Source organism: Cornus florida, unplaced genomic scaffold (assembly GCF_030987335.1).
Source record: "Cornus florida cultivar Cherokee Brave unplaced genomic scaffold, ASM3098733v1 CherokeeBrave_3.0.0_Hap2_Chr02, whole genome shotgun sequence".
NCBI lineage: Eukaryota > Viridiplantae > Streptophyta > Magnoliopsida > Cornales > Cornaceae > Cornus > Cornus florida.
The window spans coordinates 24,597,429-24,615,687 of record NW_026775572.1 but is presented as its reverse complement, the minus strand read 5'-3'; the positions used below and the strand labels follow the sequence as shown (position 1 = coordinate 24,615,687).

At 33.3% G+C, this 18,259-nt stretch overlaps 2 protein-coding genes across 6 annotated transcripts; one reads left to right on the top strand and one right to left on the bottom strand.

The window, feature by feature from the left end:
* Positions 1-6,677: 6,677 nt before the first annotated feature.
* Positions 6,678-10,284, top strand: LOC132295874 (uncharacterized). The gene is made up of 2 exons (XM_059794140.1): positions 6,678-6,815; positions 9,337-10,284. The coding sequence occupies exons 1-2, from the start codon at positions 6,678-6,680 to the stop codon at positions 10,102-10,104; spliced, it is 906 nt and encodes a 301-aa protein (XP_059650123.1). The 3' UTR covers positions 10,105-10,284.
* A 351-nt stretch (positions 10,285-10,635) lies between these two features.
* LOC132294318 (leucine-rich repeat extensin-like protein 5) lies at positions 10,636-16,925 on the bottom strand. Of its 5 annotated transcripts, none has more exons than XM_059792128.1 (4): positions 16,309-16,924; positions 14,885-14,924; positions 14,003-14,767; positions 10,636-11,239 (listed from the first exon to the last, which is right to left on the bottom strand). In XM_059792128.1, coding segments are annotated over exons 1-4 (864 nt in total). In that variant the 5' UTR covers positions 16,311-16,924; the 3' UTR covers positions 10,636-11,182. The 5 variants fall into 5 exon arrangements, with proteins under 5 accessions (XP_059648111.1, XP_059648109.1, XP_059648110.1 ...); XM_059792126.1 differs by having other exon boundaries at positions 14,007-14,767; positions 16,309-16,922; XM_059792129.1 differs by lacking the exon at positions 10,636-11,239 and adding an exon at positions 11,734-12,621 and having other exon boundaries at positions 16,309-16,925.
* Between the last annotated feature and the right edge of the window lie 1,334 nt (positions 16,926-18,259).

Below are 18,259 nucleotides of genomic sequence, written 5' to 3'. Positions count from 1 at the left end.
TATTAAAAAAAGGCAGATGGTGAGATGAATGAAACGATATATACAGATCGAGGAAAAGGAAACAGTTGTAAAAGATAACTATTAGGAAGTAGTATTAGAAAAGTTTGGTTGCTTAGCTTAGGTTAAATATTTATTTATTGTATGATCTTTATATACTCTATATATAGCTTCAAATATAAGCTATATATAAATTTATATGTATATATATGTATTTTGTGAAAGATAAGTATTAGGAAGTAGTATAAGATAAGTTTGGTAGCTTAGCTTAGGTAAACCGTTTATTTAATTTATGTTCATTAATTATATACGCTATATATAGCGTCAAATATAAGCTATATATATATATATTTAGCTTAGGTAAACCGTTTATTTAATTTATGTTCATTAATTATATACGCTATATATAGCTTCAAATATAAGCTATATATATATATATATATATATATATATATATTTATATTTAGCTTAGGTAAACCGTTTATTTAATTTATGTTCATTAATTATATACGCTATATATAGCTTCAAATATAAGCTATATATATATATATATGTATGTATTCATTCAAATAAGCTATATATTAATCACCTTAGGATACAAATTCCCTCGCCATGCCAAGGCAAATATTAACGAAGGGACGAAGATGAAAGAAAAGTTTGACATCGAAGACATTCAAAGGCTTTAATTTTAGTGATTTCTGGACAGAGCATCACTATAATTAAAGCCTTTAAGTGTCTTCACTTTCTTTCTTTTTCTGCTGAATAATATATGCCGCCAATTCCATCCAGTTAAGTACTTCCTTTCTTTCTTTTGTTTGGCCTCACCTGCTTCAATCATTTAATCTCTCTCATCATCAAGCGATGCCCTGGTGTTTTTTTCCTTCTTTTTCTGCATATGTCTATATATATAGACTATGTAGTATATTGTGTAGGATTATATATACATGCTTCTTCGATAGTTCGATCTCTTCATTAAAGTCGTCAGATTATATATAGAATTGATATGTTTGCATGTCAAGGCCTACACATATTTTTTTCTAATCAATTCATCGGCTAATTAATTATATCCTCAATTAATTAATATTTTTGTGTTTTGATGATTGATGATTTTCAATTGTACCAATTCATATTAAAAGCTGATCGAGATGGTTTTGTTTAATTTTCTTATTTCATTGGTTATTTATTTGATTAATGCAAAGACAAACAAATTTTGATTTGATTTGATTTTTTATTCTTCCAAGTATGTCAAAAGTAAGACGTGAGAATTAAAGATACTTCTTCGATAGCTAGCTCACACACACACACATAGAGAGAGAGAGAGAGATGGATTATACTTATTATTTATGGGAAATTATTATAAAGCTCTCATTGTAAACTATTACCTGAAGCAGCAATAAATGAATGAATGAATGGGGGGTGATAAGGCAAGACATTGATTGTTCAAATAATACCAGAGGGAGACTTGCATCAATCATTCTTAAAGGTACAACAGATTTGAGGAGAATTAGTAAACTTGAGGACCTACAGAAGCTCTTCAATGAAGGTTGGTACTATGCCAATGCTCACTCTCTTGCTTTCCATTAAGAGTTGTTGTCCATTATGGTTGTCCATTAAAACAAGGGTTAGACTTGACTTTGTGATTAATTGAAAGAGTAAGGACCTCCATTGCAAGAACAAATAGCATTGGTGAAATAGGATCCCCTGTAAAACTTAATAATTCATATGATCAAGTGTCTCAAATTTGACTTACAACTTTTAGAGATGTCAAATGAATTGTTTCTATTATTATTGTAATAGGTAAATCCACTTGCATGAGATGAGTTCGATAAATATTAGCAAATTAATAAATATTGTAATTTATCACATCATACCTCAAGTGAATTTGACATGTAAAACTTAAAAATTCCGCTAATTAATCAATTCCTTAATTAATTGATTCAGATTTTTTTTAATTATTATTATTTAATATTTATTAGCTTTTCAATTGACTTATTTGGAAAGATGGGTATGTTTATTAATTACTATTTTTGTGTTTTGATCATTTAATTTTCTTATTTTATTGGTTATTTATTTGATTAATGCAAAGACAGACAAGTTTTGATATTTATCAGGAAAAAAAAAATGTTTTGATTTTTTTTTTTTTTTTAAAAGTATTTCGAAAGACGTTAGAATTAAGCCAAAGAAGAGATGGGGTTCATGGAGGTAACATTTAATCCCTTACGTACCTATTCAAAGTATTTTATTTTATTTTATTATTATTATTTTTTATTTCCACAGTACTTTTTTAACAAGCTAGTTCACACACATATAGAGAGATGGATTATACATATTATTTATGGGAAATTATTATAAAGCTTTCAGTGTAAATTAATTGCTTCCTTAGAAGCAACAATGAATGAATGACTAGGTCATAAGACAAGGAATTGATTGTTCAAATAATGGGATATATTATTACTATACTATACTTTACTATACCCGATCCAGTGCTGTGCTAATTAATTAATTAATGCAGTTCGTAATTACTTCCATTATACATATATATTATATCAGCTTCCATTAATTAGAAGCTAGCAACTAAGTTTCTTTCTTTTCGTAAACTAATTAAATTAAGTAAAAATGTTTTAAAACTTTTTGAAAATGATCAAAATCTCACCCCTTGATCCAGCAATGTGGAATCTACATTGGAAAGTAAAATCTGCACTTCTTACTTGGTCAGCATCATCGGTTCAAATTCATTGTATTTTATGGGCACAATTTTTTATTTTATTTTTGGCATATTTCTTTGTTTCTCAAGAATTGGCCATTTCGAATTGCACTTCCTGTTTTTGTTTTCAATGAATTGATATACTTTTTGTACATTAAAAAAAAAAAAAAAAAAAAAAAAAAACCAAGCTTCACAACTCAAAAGTATAATTTTTTTTTTAACTCAAGTAGAATGCAATTCTTTTTCAACCCCAACTCCTCACCAGCTGGGAGACTTCGTGCTGGGGAGAGTTCTCCATGTTCACCGGATTGAAGGGAGACCCTTAAGGGTTCTTTGTTGAACATTTAAACTTGTTCTTGGGCTGGGTGTAATGGGTTTCTTGCACCAGCTTTGTATTCCTTGCCTTTGGGCTGCTGCCCTTTTGGGCCTGTACTTTTTTTTCCCTATTTATATTGAATATGTTATAAGAAGCTTGGTACTGCACATTGAGGGCTAGTTTGGTGTGGTAGAATGAAATAAAAGAAAGTGAATGGAATAGTTTTTTTTTTTTCATTCTCGTGTTTGTTACTAATTTAAAGTTGGAATCATCATTCCCCACTGTTCTTGGAGAATGATCATTCCATCAAAATTATTCCACCTTTCAACAAAAGGAATAACCATTCCATTCTCTTCTCATTCCATTCCTACCTCCATTCTCACTTAATTCCAATTCATTCCACCACGCCAAACTAGCCTGAGAATTGGAAATTAGGCTATCAACTTTGACCTGATACATCAGTTGAAGAATTTTCATTTCAGAAAGGCCAAGCTGAGAAGAAATAAGGCCATTTGGAAGCCAATAATCCAAGTTGAACGAGCATACCTAAAGAGCAATACTATCAAATACTCGTACTCTGGGCATGAAAAATAATGAGCAAGACTTGCTTCAATCAACCTAAGAAGGTGCTCAGATCTGAGTCTCATTTCCACAGAGCAAGACCTCTATAGCCTTTTTCAGCGGGCGTGTTCTATCTCTCATGCTCAAAGCTGGTTGCTAACATGAGGTATATAATGTACGTATGTTGTTGTCACTTGTCTGTCAAGGGTTGTATCGCTCATAAGGATGGATATTGAGTTTAAGATGTTTGAGTGTCAATGGTGAAATGGAGCATCCACTTTGTATTTTGTTGCTATTAAGCTTTGTTCACTGTCCTATGTGTGGGTGTTGCTGGTTGTTTTGTTTCATTATTTTCGTCCCTACTATAATTGGGACTTCTTGTACACTTCTCCAATATTTATACATAAGCTTACCATTTAACCAAAAAAAAAAAAAAGTAAGGCAGCAAATTAACTGAGCCGAGCCTTAGACTGCTCGGGCTCGTGACAAGCTCAAAAAACTGGGCTTGGGCTCGTTATGGTGTTAAAAAGCTCGGGATCGGTTCGGTTTCGGCTCATTTAAGAAAATAAATTGAATTTATAGTCAAAATTTGTTCAAGCTCGTTTTTTAGCTCGCCAACTCGTTTTGTACTAAATTATTGTATATTTATCTTATACTTTCAAAAATTAAAAAATTTCATTAAAAAATAAAATTAAATGTAAACGAGCCCTATAACGAGTCTACAGTTCATGAACATAAATGAGCTTACACGAGCCGAGTCCAGAATTGCTCAGGATCGGCTCGTTTACTAAGCGTGCTTAGAAATTGAGTTCGAGCTCGACTCATTTGTTTAACGAATGAGCCCGATTTGAGCCCTATAACGAATTTACAGTTCATGAACATAAATAAGCTTACACGAGCCGAGCCTAGCATTGCTCGGGAGTGGCTCGTTTACTAAACGAACTTAGAAATTGATCCCGAGTTTTAACTCGGCTCATTTATTTAACGAATGAGCCTGATCCAAGCCCTTAACGAGTCGAGTCCGAACTGTTCGTGAACAATTCAATTCATTTGCAGCACTAACATCAATGCATATATTGAGCTTGATTGGTACATAAATAGAGAGTTCTAAAATTTTAAAAGATTAAATTATGACGTCTTGCCACCTTGGATTGAGCCACCCCCATATTCCTTTTAAAGATGCTAAAAATAAAAAGGAGGAGCTCCAATTGAGTTATAAGGGTTCCATTTAACAATAAATTATTACATGGTTTGGATCATTAGTTTCGGGTCAATCATCTATGTGTAGTATTTTTTTTTTGGTTTACATATCAGTTGATTATTGGTAGGAATTGATGGTCCTGCGATCCTGAAATAATTTCTCCATTTTAATACATGTGGGCTTTATCATCGAATGCCAAGCCGACACATAAATTTTTATCTTTCTTTTTTGAAAACATTAGATTTAAGAAATCAAATTTAAAGTCACTATAACATTTAAAAATAACGTAAATTCCATTATACCCTTTTTATTGACAAACACTATGTAATAGCTATATCCTTTTATCTCTTTTGTACAACAAATCCTTCATACTCAATCCCAGTATAAATTCTAAAGCAAACTCATATTTACAAAGACTGCGTACCAAATTCTCTTGACTGTGAGTCACGCTATTAATTCCATTTCTTCCAAATTTTCATAAATAATGGACCCCACACGATATATATATATATAACATTATTATAGTTTTTTATTTTAGATAAATAAAAGCTCGTAAAAATATGTATGGATTGCTGTAAATCTTTTAATTTATTTTGAAAATTCTTTAAATTTATATTATTTTAGTTTGTGACTAGACATGCATGAATGTAAGATATTATATATATATATATATATGAAATCATCTATTAAGCTTTTTATGGAATAAATAATTAAATGAATAAATCGGGTTGTCCTATTCTGAAATACTAATGTAATCATAAGTTTCTTTCGAACCATAGTATTACATACACAAGGAGTCCATAATGCAGAGAGAATCTTAGAGAGAGAATTTTAAAGAGAGATAGTGGGAGAGAGAGAATTTGAAATCGTGTAAGAGAGTTTTAGAAAAGAATAGGTGAATTTGACTCAAATAGAGATTGTGAAATTGGGTCTCTTTATATTAAGTAAAATATGGGTCAAAATGGGTAAGTCATATTCAACCCATTTAACCCTCTATAAAAATAGGTTAAATATGAGTCACCCATTTTTACTCATATTTTAAAATAGTCACCCATATTCGTTTTTAACCCTCTACCCTTGCAAGCCATGTAAATAAAGCAATTAAAATATCAAAAATACCCCTATAATTATTTCTCATCTCCCCTCATATTCTCTTTCCCTGATCTCTGTCTACGACTGAGCATAATACAGTTTTGTGGCTTACCATGAATCTTGAAATTCAAACTTTTGTTTTAGTTATGATGTTTGATGGTGGAATGAAATCAGAACACTCCTTGAAAAGGTGGAATCATAGCTTTGCATATTGGGCTTTCATTATAATGTTTGGTGGTGGAATTTTCATTCTAATTAGATATATTTCAGTACTCGAATAATGATTGTGTTGAAAGTAGAATATAGCATGTACTAAAATAACTGGGCTTAATACTCTGTCCATTTTTACTATAATGAATTAGAATATTATTATTATCCCCAAAAAAATTTACGATTGCAACCAACAGCCCCAAATTCTTTCTCTAACACCATCATCCTCTTCCACAATTCGGTGGCCAACCCCGAGAGATGCAAACCCATTACTTGCTGAAAACCGGAGATGGCAACTCTCTCGCCGGAATCAGAGCTCGCAGCAGTGAATTTGTGTGCTTCACTTCTCCTTTTTCCTTCCCACAGTACCATAGAAATAGAGAGGAGGAAAATTAATCTTTTCTTTTCTTATGATTTTTTCTTTAAGGTTCACCAATCTTTTCTTTAATTTCGAATCGGAGAACCTGCTGGTCTCAAATGCCGCCGACGATGATGACGCCATCGAATTTGAGTTTCATCCGATAAGAGGAGAGAAGACATAAACACTTTCTCTCTATACTGTCATAATACTTGATGATTTATTTTGTTCGTTGAACATGCAGACCTGCCATTTGGCTAAACAAGCTTTTGACGAGGCAATTGCAGAGTTGGACACTCTTGTTGCAGACCCGCAACCATCCTCTCTCAAACAGAAATGGGTCTCTCTTGTTGTCCCAAAAATGGGTCTGCAAAAGGTTAGAGAGAGGGGAAAGAGAGTAAAGAAACACTTTGGGTTTTTTGTCTTTTCAAATTCATTGTATTTATAATAAAATAAAATATAAATATAATAAGGGCTAAAAAGTAATTTCGATAGAACTGTTAATGCCATCTCTAATAGGGAATGTCATTGTAATTTGACAAATAAGAGGGGAGGTTAATGTAAGTTGATGAAACTTGAGGGAGGTCAATGTAATTATCCCTATAAATTAATGTTTATGAATATATATATATATATAGAGAATGTGTTATATTTTTTAGATTAAATTAATTATAAAAATCAAATATAAGAATTTAGGAAACGATTTAAGACATGAAAAAAAAATAAAAATAAAAATAAATATAGTAAGGAAAGAGAAAATTCAAGAGAGACACTTTTTATATTTTTATCGAGGGGGGGGGGGGGGGGGGGGGGTAATCATGCTCCAACCGCTAGTTTCTAATAAGCTCATCAAGACCCAAACAATTGGCCATGCCCAAAATGGCAGCTCCTAGCTGAAGTAAAATGTAATGGCCTTTTTTATTCAGTTTTTGTTTGTAAAAGAACTTGAAATTATTAGTCCGAAAATTCATTTAATTGACACTTGTGCAGAAAGTAATATTTGAAAACACAATTAAGGCAAGAACACAATTTCATTAAATATCTTAATTTTTATATATTTTTGTTTGGTTTCTAGAGTTCTTAAATATTATCTTAATTTTTGTTTGGAACGAGGACATTTAAAATGAGTTATATAAGTAATTATGCCATTTTGTACCTAAAAGTTAAAACACCACTTTTTTTTTTTTTTTTCTTCTTCTTCTTCTTTTTAAGTCAAATAACAAGTCCAATGGGTAGCATAGTCATTTTTCATGTAAAAGTATTACGATCTATGTGAAATTTGACCTAATCTTATTAAAATGTCCATCTATGTAAGATTCAACCTAATCTAAGAAGTATCAGTATAATTTGTCTTATTACTTTTACTTGTTTTTAGAAGTAAAGCTATCCAAAATTTCCTTTTTTTAATCAACGCCAGTGAAAGTCTCAATCCATCAAATTTTTTTTTTTTTTTTTAAAAAATTGTTTACAAAAATTTCTGTCTATTTATTAATAAATATAACAAAGTTTGGTCAAATATATTTTTATATGCATATAATAAATAATAGAATATTTTTGACTTATAATAGTATATTTTAAATTGTTTTAAAGTATTCTATTATTTATTAGATGCATGCAAAAATATATTTGACCAAATTGTTTTGAATTAAAACCTAATAAAAATAGCTTATTCATTCATTTTTTAAAAATATTTTTTGTGTTTTCTGTAATTTGGTTGTCCTAAAAAGATTTTCTTTAAATTTGGGACTACCAAGTACTGAAAAACATAAATAAATAATTTTCAGAAAATATTTTACGCCCATTTATCCAAAATACCAAGCTGTTCGTTGCGGCTCGGGCCACCCTATCTACTCAGGTTGCGAACTTGGACACCCTTCAGACCGAACGCTTGGTGTGACACTGAATTTGGCTCTAATACCAACTGTAACGAGTAGGTATTTGTCAATTTATTAAAAAAACTCAAACTATTGAATAGTGCTGCATACCCAATTATTCACCCATTTATATTCAATTACTTTCCCATCCGAATTTGATGCAGAACAAATGACCTTTATTACATTAATCATGTTTGTACATGGAATTAAATTATGGTCAAATTATCTTCTAAAGAGTTGTGAAATATTTGTTCACATCGCCTTAGAATTTGACTGTGGAATCTCTGTTGAAACCAACTTTTTTACCATAGAATTTGGCAATGAAAATCTGTGTTGCTCAACCCATCTGGATGACCTTTACTAAAACAGCTGTTATATTTTAATCCATATTTCAAGAATGATGTCTTATGAAACTACTAATTACTAATTATACACTTTCTGAATTTTCTGTAATTTTTTGGAATTTTTTTTATATATTTTTAAGAATTTATTTGATTTATATTCATATTTTTGGAATATATATATATATATATACTGGTTATTTATATACACTGTTACACTGTGTATCGGCGCATTCAATTAGGTTTTTTGATTTAGTGCGTCACGGTACATAGAACTTTGGTGCGCCACAAATCAGGACCACAGATGGTCCTGATTATTGAAGGAGGATCCAGTGTGGGGATGTACGTAGGAGAAAAGTGCACACGCTGATCTGGGCCGTGGGTGGAGTTGATGGATGGTGTAGGATGATCTGGTGCAGCGCGGTCCATGGGGAGAAAGTGCACCTGCAACATTGACCGCTGGATGCAAATATAATGATGGGAGAAGATACGGTGTGGAAGAGCTCACCATGACACGGAGGGACAGCTAATGAAGAGATGCCAAAAAAAAAAAAACTGTCGCCGATAAAAATAAACCAAAACCCCCCATCCAGTGCAAGAAGCGTAATCGTAGTCCTTGCTCTACTCACCCCGTTCAAGCAATTGGGTTGCTGTTTTGCTCTCCGATTCTGGTTGCTCGCAGATTGTTTGGACGGCGAGTTCATCTTCTCCGTCCGATCATCTTCTCCGGCCTCGGTTGCCCGATCACCGTTGTTCAAGAATGGAGTGCGACACACCGTTTGATGATTCGTGCATTGCATGGTTGGGGGCCAATTCAATCATTCCCATGGCCGACCCAAAACCATACCCACAATTCTACGTTGACTTCCAGGTACGGTTCACATATCCTCCGTCCGATTTCATGGACGACAATGATGATTCGGAGGGGGAGGACGACGACGATATTGATTGCTTAGAGACGGAGTGCCGTTCTATGCAATTTTGGGTTCCTTGTGACCGATTAACGTGCAACAACCATAATACATGGTCCACAATTTCAGATATGCTGTGTGACCTAGGTGTCCCCTTACGTGTTCGGCCTTTCATGATTTCTCGTATCATTCCATCGGCCGAATTATTGGTGAAACAAAATCTCGTAATGGTAATACCCATGGTAGTGTCTATTGATGTAGTGGGCCGTCCAGAAGACGAAGATGAAGACGCAGACACAATGGTGCCAATGGAGTCGAGGCGAGTGCCGGCTAGCGAGGCATCTATTGAGGCCTTGGAGAAGGTGAAAGTCAAAAATGCAGATACTAAGATGCAGTGTGTCATATGTTTGGAACAGCTTTTGGTTGGTTCGGAGGCAACCCGGATGCCTTGCTTGCATGATTTCCACGGTGATTGCCTTGTTCGATGGCTCGGAATTAGTAACTTGTGTCCATTGTGTCGCTTTCGGATGCCCACTTGAAGTAACTTTTAATATTAGTACTGTGTGCCACGCCTGATGTTATTATCTGTATTATTGATCAATTGTTTTTTTTTTTTTTTTTTGCTGGCTAATAAACTATCCATATTCTTTTGTTTTTCCTAAATGAAGAAACTATCCCTTCCAATATTGGGAAGGCTCGTTGCTTTGTCAAACTTCTATTTTGTTCCTTCCTTTCCATCTCTCTCACGCCATTCAAACACATGCATATCGAGCAGTTTGGCGACCTATGGAGGCATTGGCTAGGGTTTCGTTTCATTTTCGATCTCACATGAATTCTACTTGAAAACAGTGATGAAAACAATTATCAATATTTGAATCCTGAGATGCTTTAATTATGGAGGGAGGAGGTTTGGTGTGCACCCGAGCCCAAAATGGAAAAAGGAAATCTAAGAGGGAAGATAGACATGTTTTATGGCACCTAGAGAAAAACATATTTTCTGAAATATTAACCCCACAATTTTTTATTTTATTTTTTCTGGGGCTGGAAACCATTCTCTCAATCTAAATATCTTTTATTCTACATACTCCTTTCTAAGTTTCAAGCCAAACAGACATTCATAAAAAATCCCAGCTCTTGAAAAAGCAAAATCATACAGGCAACACAAGGTCATCCCATCTTTACAAGGTCAGCAAAATCATACAGGCAACACAAGGTCATCCCATCTTTAGCACTGAAATTTCAAAAGTGCTGACCCTTTAGTTCAGCGAGGCTTGCTCTGTGGGCCGATTATAGGATGGTTTCTCCTTGGAATACTGCACGAGAGCATTCAGTTCTTAACCAGTTACCGTCTCTAGGAGTTTATTCCCTTTGGGAAGAACACCCCATGTCTTCATGCGATGCCCGCCATCTTTCGGCTTTGACCTGAAACTTTCTCCAGTTCATGTACATTACATATATTGCTCGTATCAAAAGCGCCCAATAACTTTTTTCACCAAAGCTTCTACCATCCTATGCCAGAGCAAAACTGTCAGCTGCTGTACATAGAAAGCATGGAAACTATATTTTCTGTAGTATGATGCGCAAATTTTCACTATCACCAACACAGAAGATGGAATGTCAGGAGTCCAAGGAAGCCAAACAACCAGATCCCCTTGTAAGGAACTGTCGCAAAAGCTGTGAAATAAAAAGGATACCAGTGTGAGTTGTTTTGATTAGCTATGAATGTAAAAGAAAAAAAAAGTTTACTTAGTTGTCAAAACCAAGCAAGCATAATATACCATTGAAATGAATAAATAGATTAGTAACATAAGAAGAATTTAGTGAACTAGGCATCAGGTTTTTCAAAACACAAGCTTAAATTTGTGTCTGGTGGGGAAGGCAAAACACACACACATACAAATTAGCAATTAACTGCCAAAGATACTATTAAAGGAGAACTGGGACATGTCTCAATTATACAAATGGGATACACATCTTAAACAATATGCACCTATTGATAATTTCCAAATTCCCAATGCTTCAAAAGTTAAAAGGCAAAGACTAAACTTCATAGCTCACACTTTTTCTTTAATAATATTTATTGTTTTACGTGGGAGATTGGAGCTATTCTTTCCCAAGTAATTTCAATATCCATTATAGGCTCCATACCCTCACATGTACATATGAAATTGCCATTTTCCAAAACTAATAAGATTTAAAATCTTTTGAACATCCTTAAAACCAAATAAGAAAATCTAATATCCTACAACGGCTTCCTTCATTGATAAGATCTCCCATGAAACTTGCGCAAAATTGAATATTTTCACAGTGATTGCAGCTAGGCAGTTGAAATTTGACACTTCCTGGTTTATGCCTCAGTGTAGCTGTTCGTGCATATGATGAAACCACTCGTGTTTGTATCAGGCAAATCTTGCTTAGCTTCTTGAAAAATATCTTCTTAGATCTTACAGCCCATGAAACAGAACTCATAATGACAGACATCACTGGGAGAAGCCAATTTTCAAACTTGGTTATCACCCAAGCCTCACCAACTGGCGTCTGTAACTCCTTATGTACAGTTTTAATCAAATGACTCCCTATGTACCTAGTGCCTCCTCATGGGGCACTATTTTATTTTATATGTTCTTTACATCTAAATAATCTATTAATTCCTTCCTACTCTACCTATTCTTTCAATAGATAAAAGGAAATTAATACAGAGTACATAACATGCAAGTCGAACTTTCTTTTTCTCCTTTCATCATTAAGTAAGCGTGGGAACTAAACCTGCACCACTTCCGTCTCTTTCTTGTCTAGCTGCTCGTCAATCCTTTGTCAATCATTGGTTCAAATGCATTAACCGAATCAGAGACTCGAGTAAAGGCAAGTAGTCCACCCAGTTCACCTGCTTGGCCTAACCTAACCGTCTAACGAGGAGAGAAGCTAACACATCTCCCGATCCATGAAACAAGGCTGAGGCCTCTTATTGAATTACTTGATGCAACACCGGGGAAGGCCCCGTTTTAAATCGTTTTTCCACAAGTCCGCAGGTCAAGCAAGATCCAAGTCAACCTCTCCTGTGCGCACACATCATATAAACATATACAAAAATATAAAAAATAAAAAAATAAAGGAAGAAGAAGAAGAAGAAAGAAAAACAAAGACCATCTACTGATCTCTCCCAAACCAAACTACAGAAGAATTATCCAAATACTAAGGCCTTCCCCTAAGCCAAATACAAGGAAGGAAACGACATATGTCCAAATCTCAAAACAGGAGAACTGAGACACCGTTAATTATACAAATGTGATATGCATCTTAATTTCTTAAATCATTCTGGTAGAAATATTAAAGGAGGGACTCATCTATCTTTAATACTTTGTCACTTGAAAGAGTAAAATGCATAACCAACATGCACCTATTGATAATTTGCAAGGCTTCAAAAGTTAAATGGCAAAGACTAACTTCATATCTGACACTTTTTATTCAATAATATATATATATATATATATATATATATATATATATATATAATTTACGTGAGATTAAAGTTATTATTTCCCAAGTAATTTCAATATCCATTATAAGTTCCATACATAATCTCTCCACACTAATATGTACATGTGAAATTGCCATTTTCCAAAACTAATGAGATTTAAAATATTTGAAACATCCTTCCAACCAAAAACGAAAATCTAGCATCCTACAACAGCTTCTTTAGTGACAAGCTCCTATGGCACCGGTACAAAATTAAATATTTTCACAGTGATTACAGCTAGGCAGTTGAAATTTGACCCCCCTTGGTTTACTTCTCACTGTAGCTGTTTGTGCATATGATGGAACCACTTGGTCATTAAATCAGGCAAATCTCGCCGAAATATAAAGCTTCTTGAAAAATATCTTTTTAAATCTTACAGCTTATGAAACAAAACCATAATAGACACCACTGGGAGAAGCCAATTTTCAAATCTGGTTCTCAGCCTATCCTCAAAAACTGGAGTCTATAACTCATTGTCATTTACAGTTTTAATCAAATGACTCCATATGTTCCTAGTGCCTCCTCATGGGACACTATTCAATTTAAATGTTCTTTAAATCTAAATATTCTATTTCCTTCCTAGTCTACCTATTCTTTCACTAGATAAAAGAAAATCAATACAGAGCACACAACTCTGTGCACGCACATCATATAAACATATACAAAAACAAACTACAGAAAAATTTAAAAATGGAGATGGATAAATTGTGAGTAAAAACAATCATATGCATTTTGATGAAAACTTGATTCATAATTTTCCAAAATAATTTCCACAATATCTAGGCTTCAATTCCTAACCAAAACTAAACACTTGCAACTCAAATAAGCATCAAGTAATAACTTATATCAGAGGTTAAAAAAAGTAATCAACTATTAAGATGAATGGGGATAAAGAAAACATTATTTAAAGATTGCAGTACCGACTTGCATGATGGCAACGGTGAGATTGACAGCGAGGCTGGTGGTGGAGATAATAACTCTTTCCCATTCCCCTTGTCCTGGCCTGGACTGGAACCATAGGATACAGCAGGTAAAGGAGAAAGATCTGGGGACAGCTGTGATGGGGGACCCGTGGAAGGTGGATATGCAGCAGAAGCATGACGTGAAAATGTAGGAGCAGTCGGGTTAGAATGAGATGCCGGTGAGGGGCTTCGTGGAACTGTGGAACCACAATGTGGACTAGAGCAAGGGGAATGTAAATTTACAATTGATGGTGCAGGAGAACTTGAAATCGGAGGTAAAGAAGGGTGGGGCCCATTTTCCGGTCTTGGTGCATATGGAAAGTTATCATCAGATGGCGAAGAAGCATCACAGTTTAAACAAGGTGGCGAGTGATGAAAATTAGGTGAGGAAACTGGAGAATAAGATGGAGAACGAGAGAGATATGGGGAAATAGAGGGTTCTGCATGGTCATTTTCCTCGGGAGATGGAGCATAAGCTGGAGAAGGAGTTGGGGTTGCATCAAGTGTACGATTGAGATAGGAAGATAACCTGATTTCCTTAACTTTACCAAAAACAGAGTTACTGAGGCCAAAAATTTTTGCAGGAGACCCTGTGATTGTTTCAGCCAATTGCTTCAATCTTTGTGGCAGAAGCCTTCCCATGTCTGACATAACCGAAGCCTGAACTGTAACTGGGGGAGCTCTTGTTGACCCATTTTTGTTTGTCACCTGCACATACACATTCTGCATGCAAAACAAAATCATTACCGCACCATATAGAGAAATACATATTATGTAAGGGGTGTCAATAACTGATTAAATAAATAAACTGAAGCACACTCTACTATTAGGATCTCAAACCATTGTATTGGTCCATAGAATAATTAGGAATTTGGGAAACCTGTGTCGAAAATTATTTACCCAGTTAGCATACCCACTATTCTGGTGGATGAATCATGAAGACGACAACAAAAATAGCAAGTATAAAAATAAAAATAAAAATAAAAATAAAAAAAGGCAGTACATATACTGTATTTGAAAAAAATACTCTGTATTAATGGTAATAACGAAAATCATAGAAGAAATGGTAAAACTTGCATACTCGCATCAGCATTATTTCATGAAATACTAAAACTGATCCTATGCCAACAACAAATTTATTGAAAGCTCAAGGAGCACTAAGATGCCAAAATCTCCAATAGCCACATGGCATAACACCAAGGCGTGGGCATGAGCAAATTAAGGCACACATGACATAGATGAATATCAGATATATTGAAAAATATAAAAATTAAATATGCAACACAAACTAGTGAACAACAAAATAAGAAATTTTTTCGGCATATCAACTCAGTGGATTAGTAACTAGGAAGCATGGACACTCCTCTAGGGCATGAGTATGCATGGGGCACACAGCCGGACACATCCAACATGGCTCAATTGAATTTCTTTTTTTCCCTAGTAGGACACACAACAAAGACATTGCGGGGGCACATTTAAGACACTTCGGTGACATGGGCTTAGTTTTGCATTTTAAAAAATAAAATATTTTTATATACCAATGCAATTTCAAAACATATTATAAGTTAACAAAAAATTAATACAATGTTTTAGAAAACAAAAACACCACCAGATTGTATTCATAATAATGTGATTTCTTAAAATATTAAAATACTTAATTTTCAAATTTATCAACCAGCACATTGGGGTTCCTTGACACGGTAAGTCATGCTATTAACATACAACAACTCTGTGTAATTTCTACCATATATCTAGTTCGACATTTATAATTGAGTTCGTAATAATAATGACTAACCCAATCCCTTTAGTTATGATATATTTCACCAATGCATCTGCCATCTCATATAACTAAGAAAGTAAGAAAAGCAAGCCATTCATATCTAACTGAGCAAACTTTGTTCCCTCTCATCACTTATACCCAAAAAGAAAAAAGAAAAAATTCTCCCCAATCGGAAAGCTTATCAGCAGATAGCAAGCCAAGTAAAAAAGCACATTTATACCGTGCCATTGGAAGAAAAAAGTTAAAAATGGAGATTGATAAATTATGAGTAAAAACAATCATATGCATTTTGATGAAAACTTGATTCATAATTTTCCAAAATAATTTCCACAACATCTGTGCTTCAATTCCTAACCAAAAGTAAACACTTGCAACTCAAATAAGCATCGAGTAATAACTTATATCAGAGGTTAAAAAAGTAATCAACTATTAAGATGAATGGGGATAAAGAAAACATTATTTACAGATTGCAGTACCAACTTACATGATGGCGATGGTGAGATTATAGTTTTTGCCAAATCATGCGTCAAAATGGACCCATTCAATGCTAAAATTGACGGTGCAAGCCGTTTATCAACGCTAGCAGTTAGAATCCATGGTTGAGAAGAAACAATTTCCACAACATCACTAGAAGTCTCGAATAAACTTTATTTTGGGTTTGATGAAGCGCTCAAGATTTGCAGAGAGAAGTTGAGGCACGCGTTTGATGACACACTCCAGTTGGGTATCTAAAATACCAATTTCCTCGAGAAATGAAAGAATCGAATGGGTCTTTCAGGATTTTCAGATACTTTACGACGGAAGAGACTTTCGAAGCAGTTTCAGGAGAAAATTTGTGCCTATCAATCAAGTAATCGGCCACTGCAGTGGGGGTTTTTTGGAGAGGAAGAGAAGAAGAGGAAAGAGATTCTGGAATAGTTGAATATGGAAGTCAACCCTATATATATATATATACACACACACACTTTTTGCCCCAATTGGAGCTTCAACCCTCAAGCTTCCCTTTGGGGAGGTGCTTGGCTTGGTGGTGCTCAAGTTCTGTGTACTTGTTTTTTTTCACCCTTAAAAATGAACTTTGGACAAGCCTTGATCAATTCTCATGTGGGTAAAGTGCACTGAACCCCCTAAATTATCTTCTGTTTCTCAATAAATTCCGGAATTATGTGAAATACACTTAACTCCCTAAAATATTTCATTTATTGCAAATGTCAACTTACCATTAAAAATTTAACAGAAATCCTTGTTTGTCACGTGTGGGGCAAAAATTTTAAAAAGACAAAATTAGCCCTCATAGCAATAAACAGATAATAAATAATAGTGTGTGTATATATATCTATTATTTACCCCCTATAAAAGTGTATTCTATTTGTATTTTATATATATATATATATTTTTTATAATAATAATACATGTTTTTCAAATAACTACTAACACCTCTTTTAAAAGTCAACTTTTATTATTTATATACAATTAAATCATTAAATTTATTTTAATAAATAAATGTAATTTTTCAAATAACTAATAGTACCTCTTCTAAATGTTACCTTTTAACTACACTTTATATTTTTTATATACATTTTTTTATAATAATAATAATATATATTTCAAATAACTACTAACACCTCTTCTAAAAGTCACCTTTTTATTATTTATATACAATTAAATCATTAAATTTATTTTAATAAATAAATGTGACTTTTCAAACAATTTCTAGCACTCCTTCTAAAAGTCATCTTTTGACTGCACTTTGTATTTTTTATATACACTTTTTTGTAATAATAATATATATTTTTCAAATAACTACCAACACCCCTTCTAAAAGTCACCTTTTATTATTTATATATAATTAAATCATTTAATTTATTTTAATAAATAAATGTGACTTTTCAAATAATTACTAACACATCTTTTAAAAGTCACCTTTTAACTGCAAACACCTATTTATAATCCTATATCTCACTCCTCTCTGTTTCTTTCCATCTCTCTTTGAAAATAATTTCTTCACAAAAAGTTTGTTAGAGGTTTCTTCTTCCACAAACAATTTCAACGGCTTTGAAAGGAAACTCATCTTTTGGTTCATATACATCAAATTACAACTCAAAACCCTTTCAAATTTTTTTTTTTTTTTAAAAGGTATGTTTTAATTTGAATTGAAGAATAATTTATATATTTTATCTTTCTATCGAATCATATATATATTTATATTGTTTCATACATAATTAGTACATGAAGAGTTATTATATTTTATATGTTCTCCTAATAGTTCAGTTCTGGAATTCTTTTATTACGATGTGAAAGAAATATACATGAATATTAAATTTGTTCTGTTCAGAAAAATTACATGGATAAAATATATGAAATATTGTGTTTTATATGCAATATACATATACAAATATATATAGATAACCGTATAATCATGGATTGAAATGTCAGTT

Coding starts and splice junctions, on each gene's coding strand:
- LOC132294318 (XM_059792126.1), bottom strand. Junction 14,768..14,884: donor TTCTATGGACCAATACAATG/GTTTGAGATCCT, acceptor TTTTGCATGCAG/AATGTGTATGTGCAGGTGAC. Junction 11,240..14,006: donor TCACCGTTGCCATCATGCAA/GTCGGTACTGCA, acceptor TTTATTTCACAG/CTTTTGCGACAGTTCCTTAC.
- LOC132295874 (XM_059794140.1), top strand. CDS start 6,678: ATGCAGACCTGCCATTTGGCTAAACAAGCTTTTGACGAGGCAATTGCA. Junction 6,816..9,336: donor CAAAAATGGGTCTGCAAAAG/GTTAGAGAGAGG, acceptor GGTTGCTCGCAG/ATTGTTTGGACGGCGAGTTC.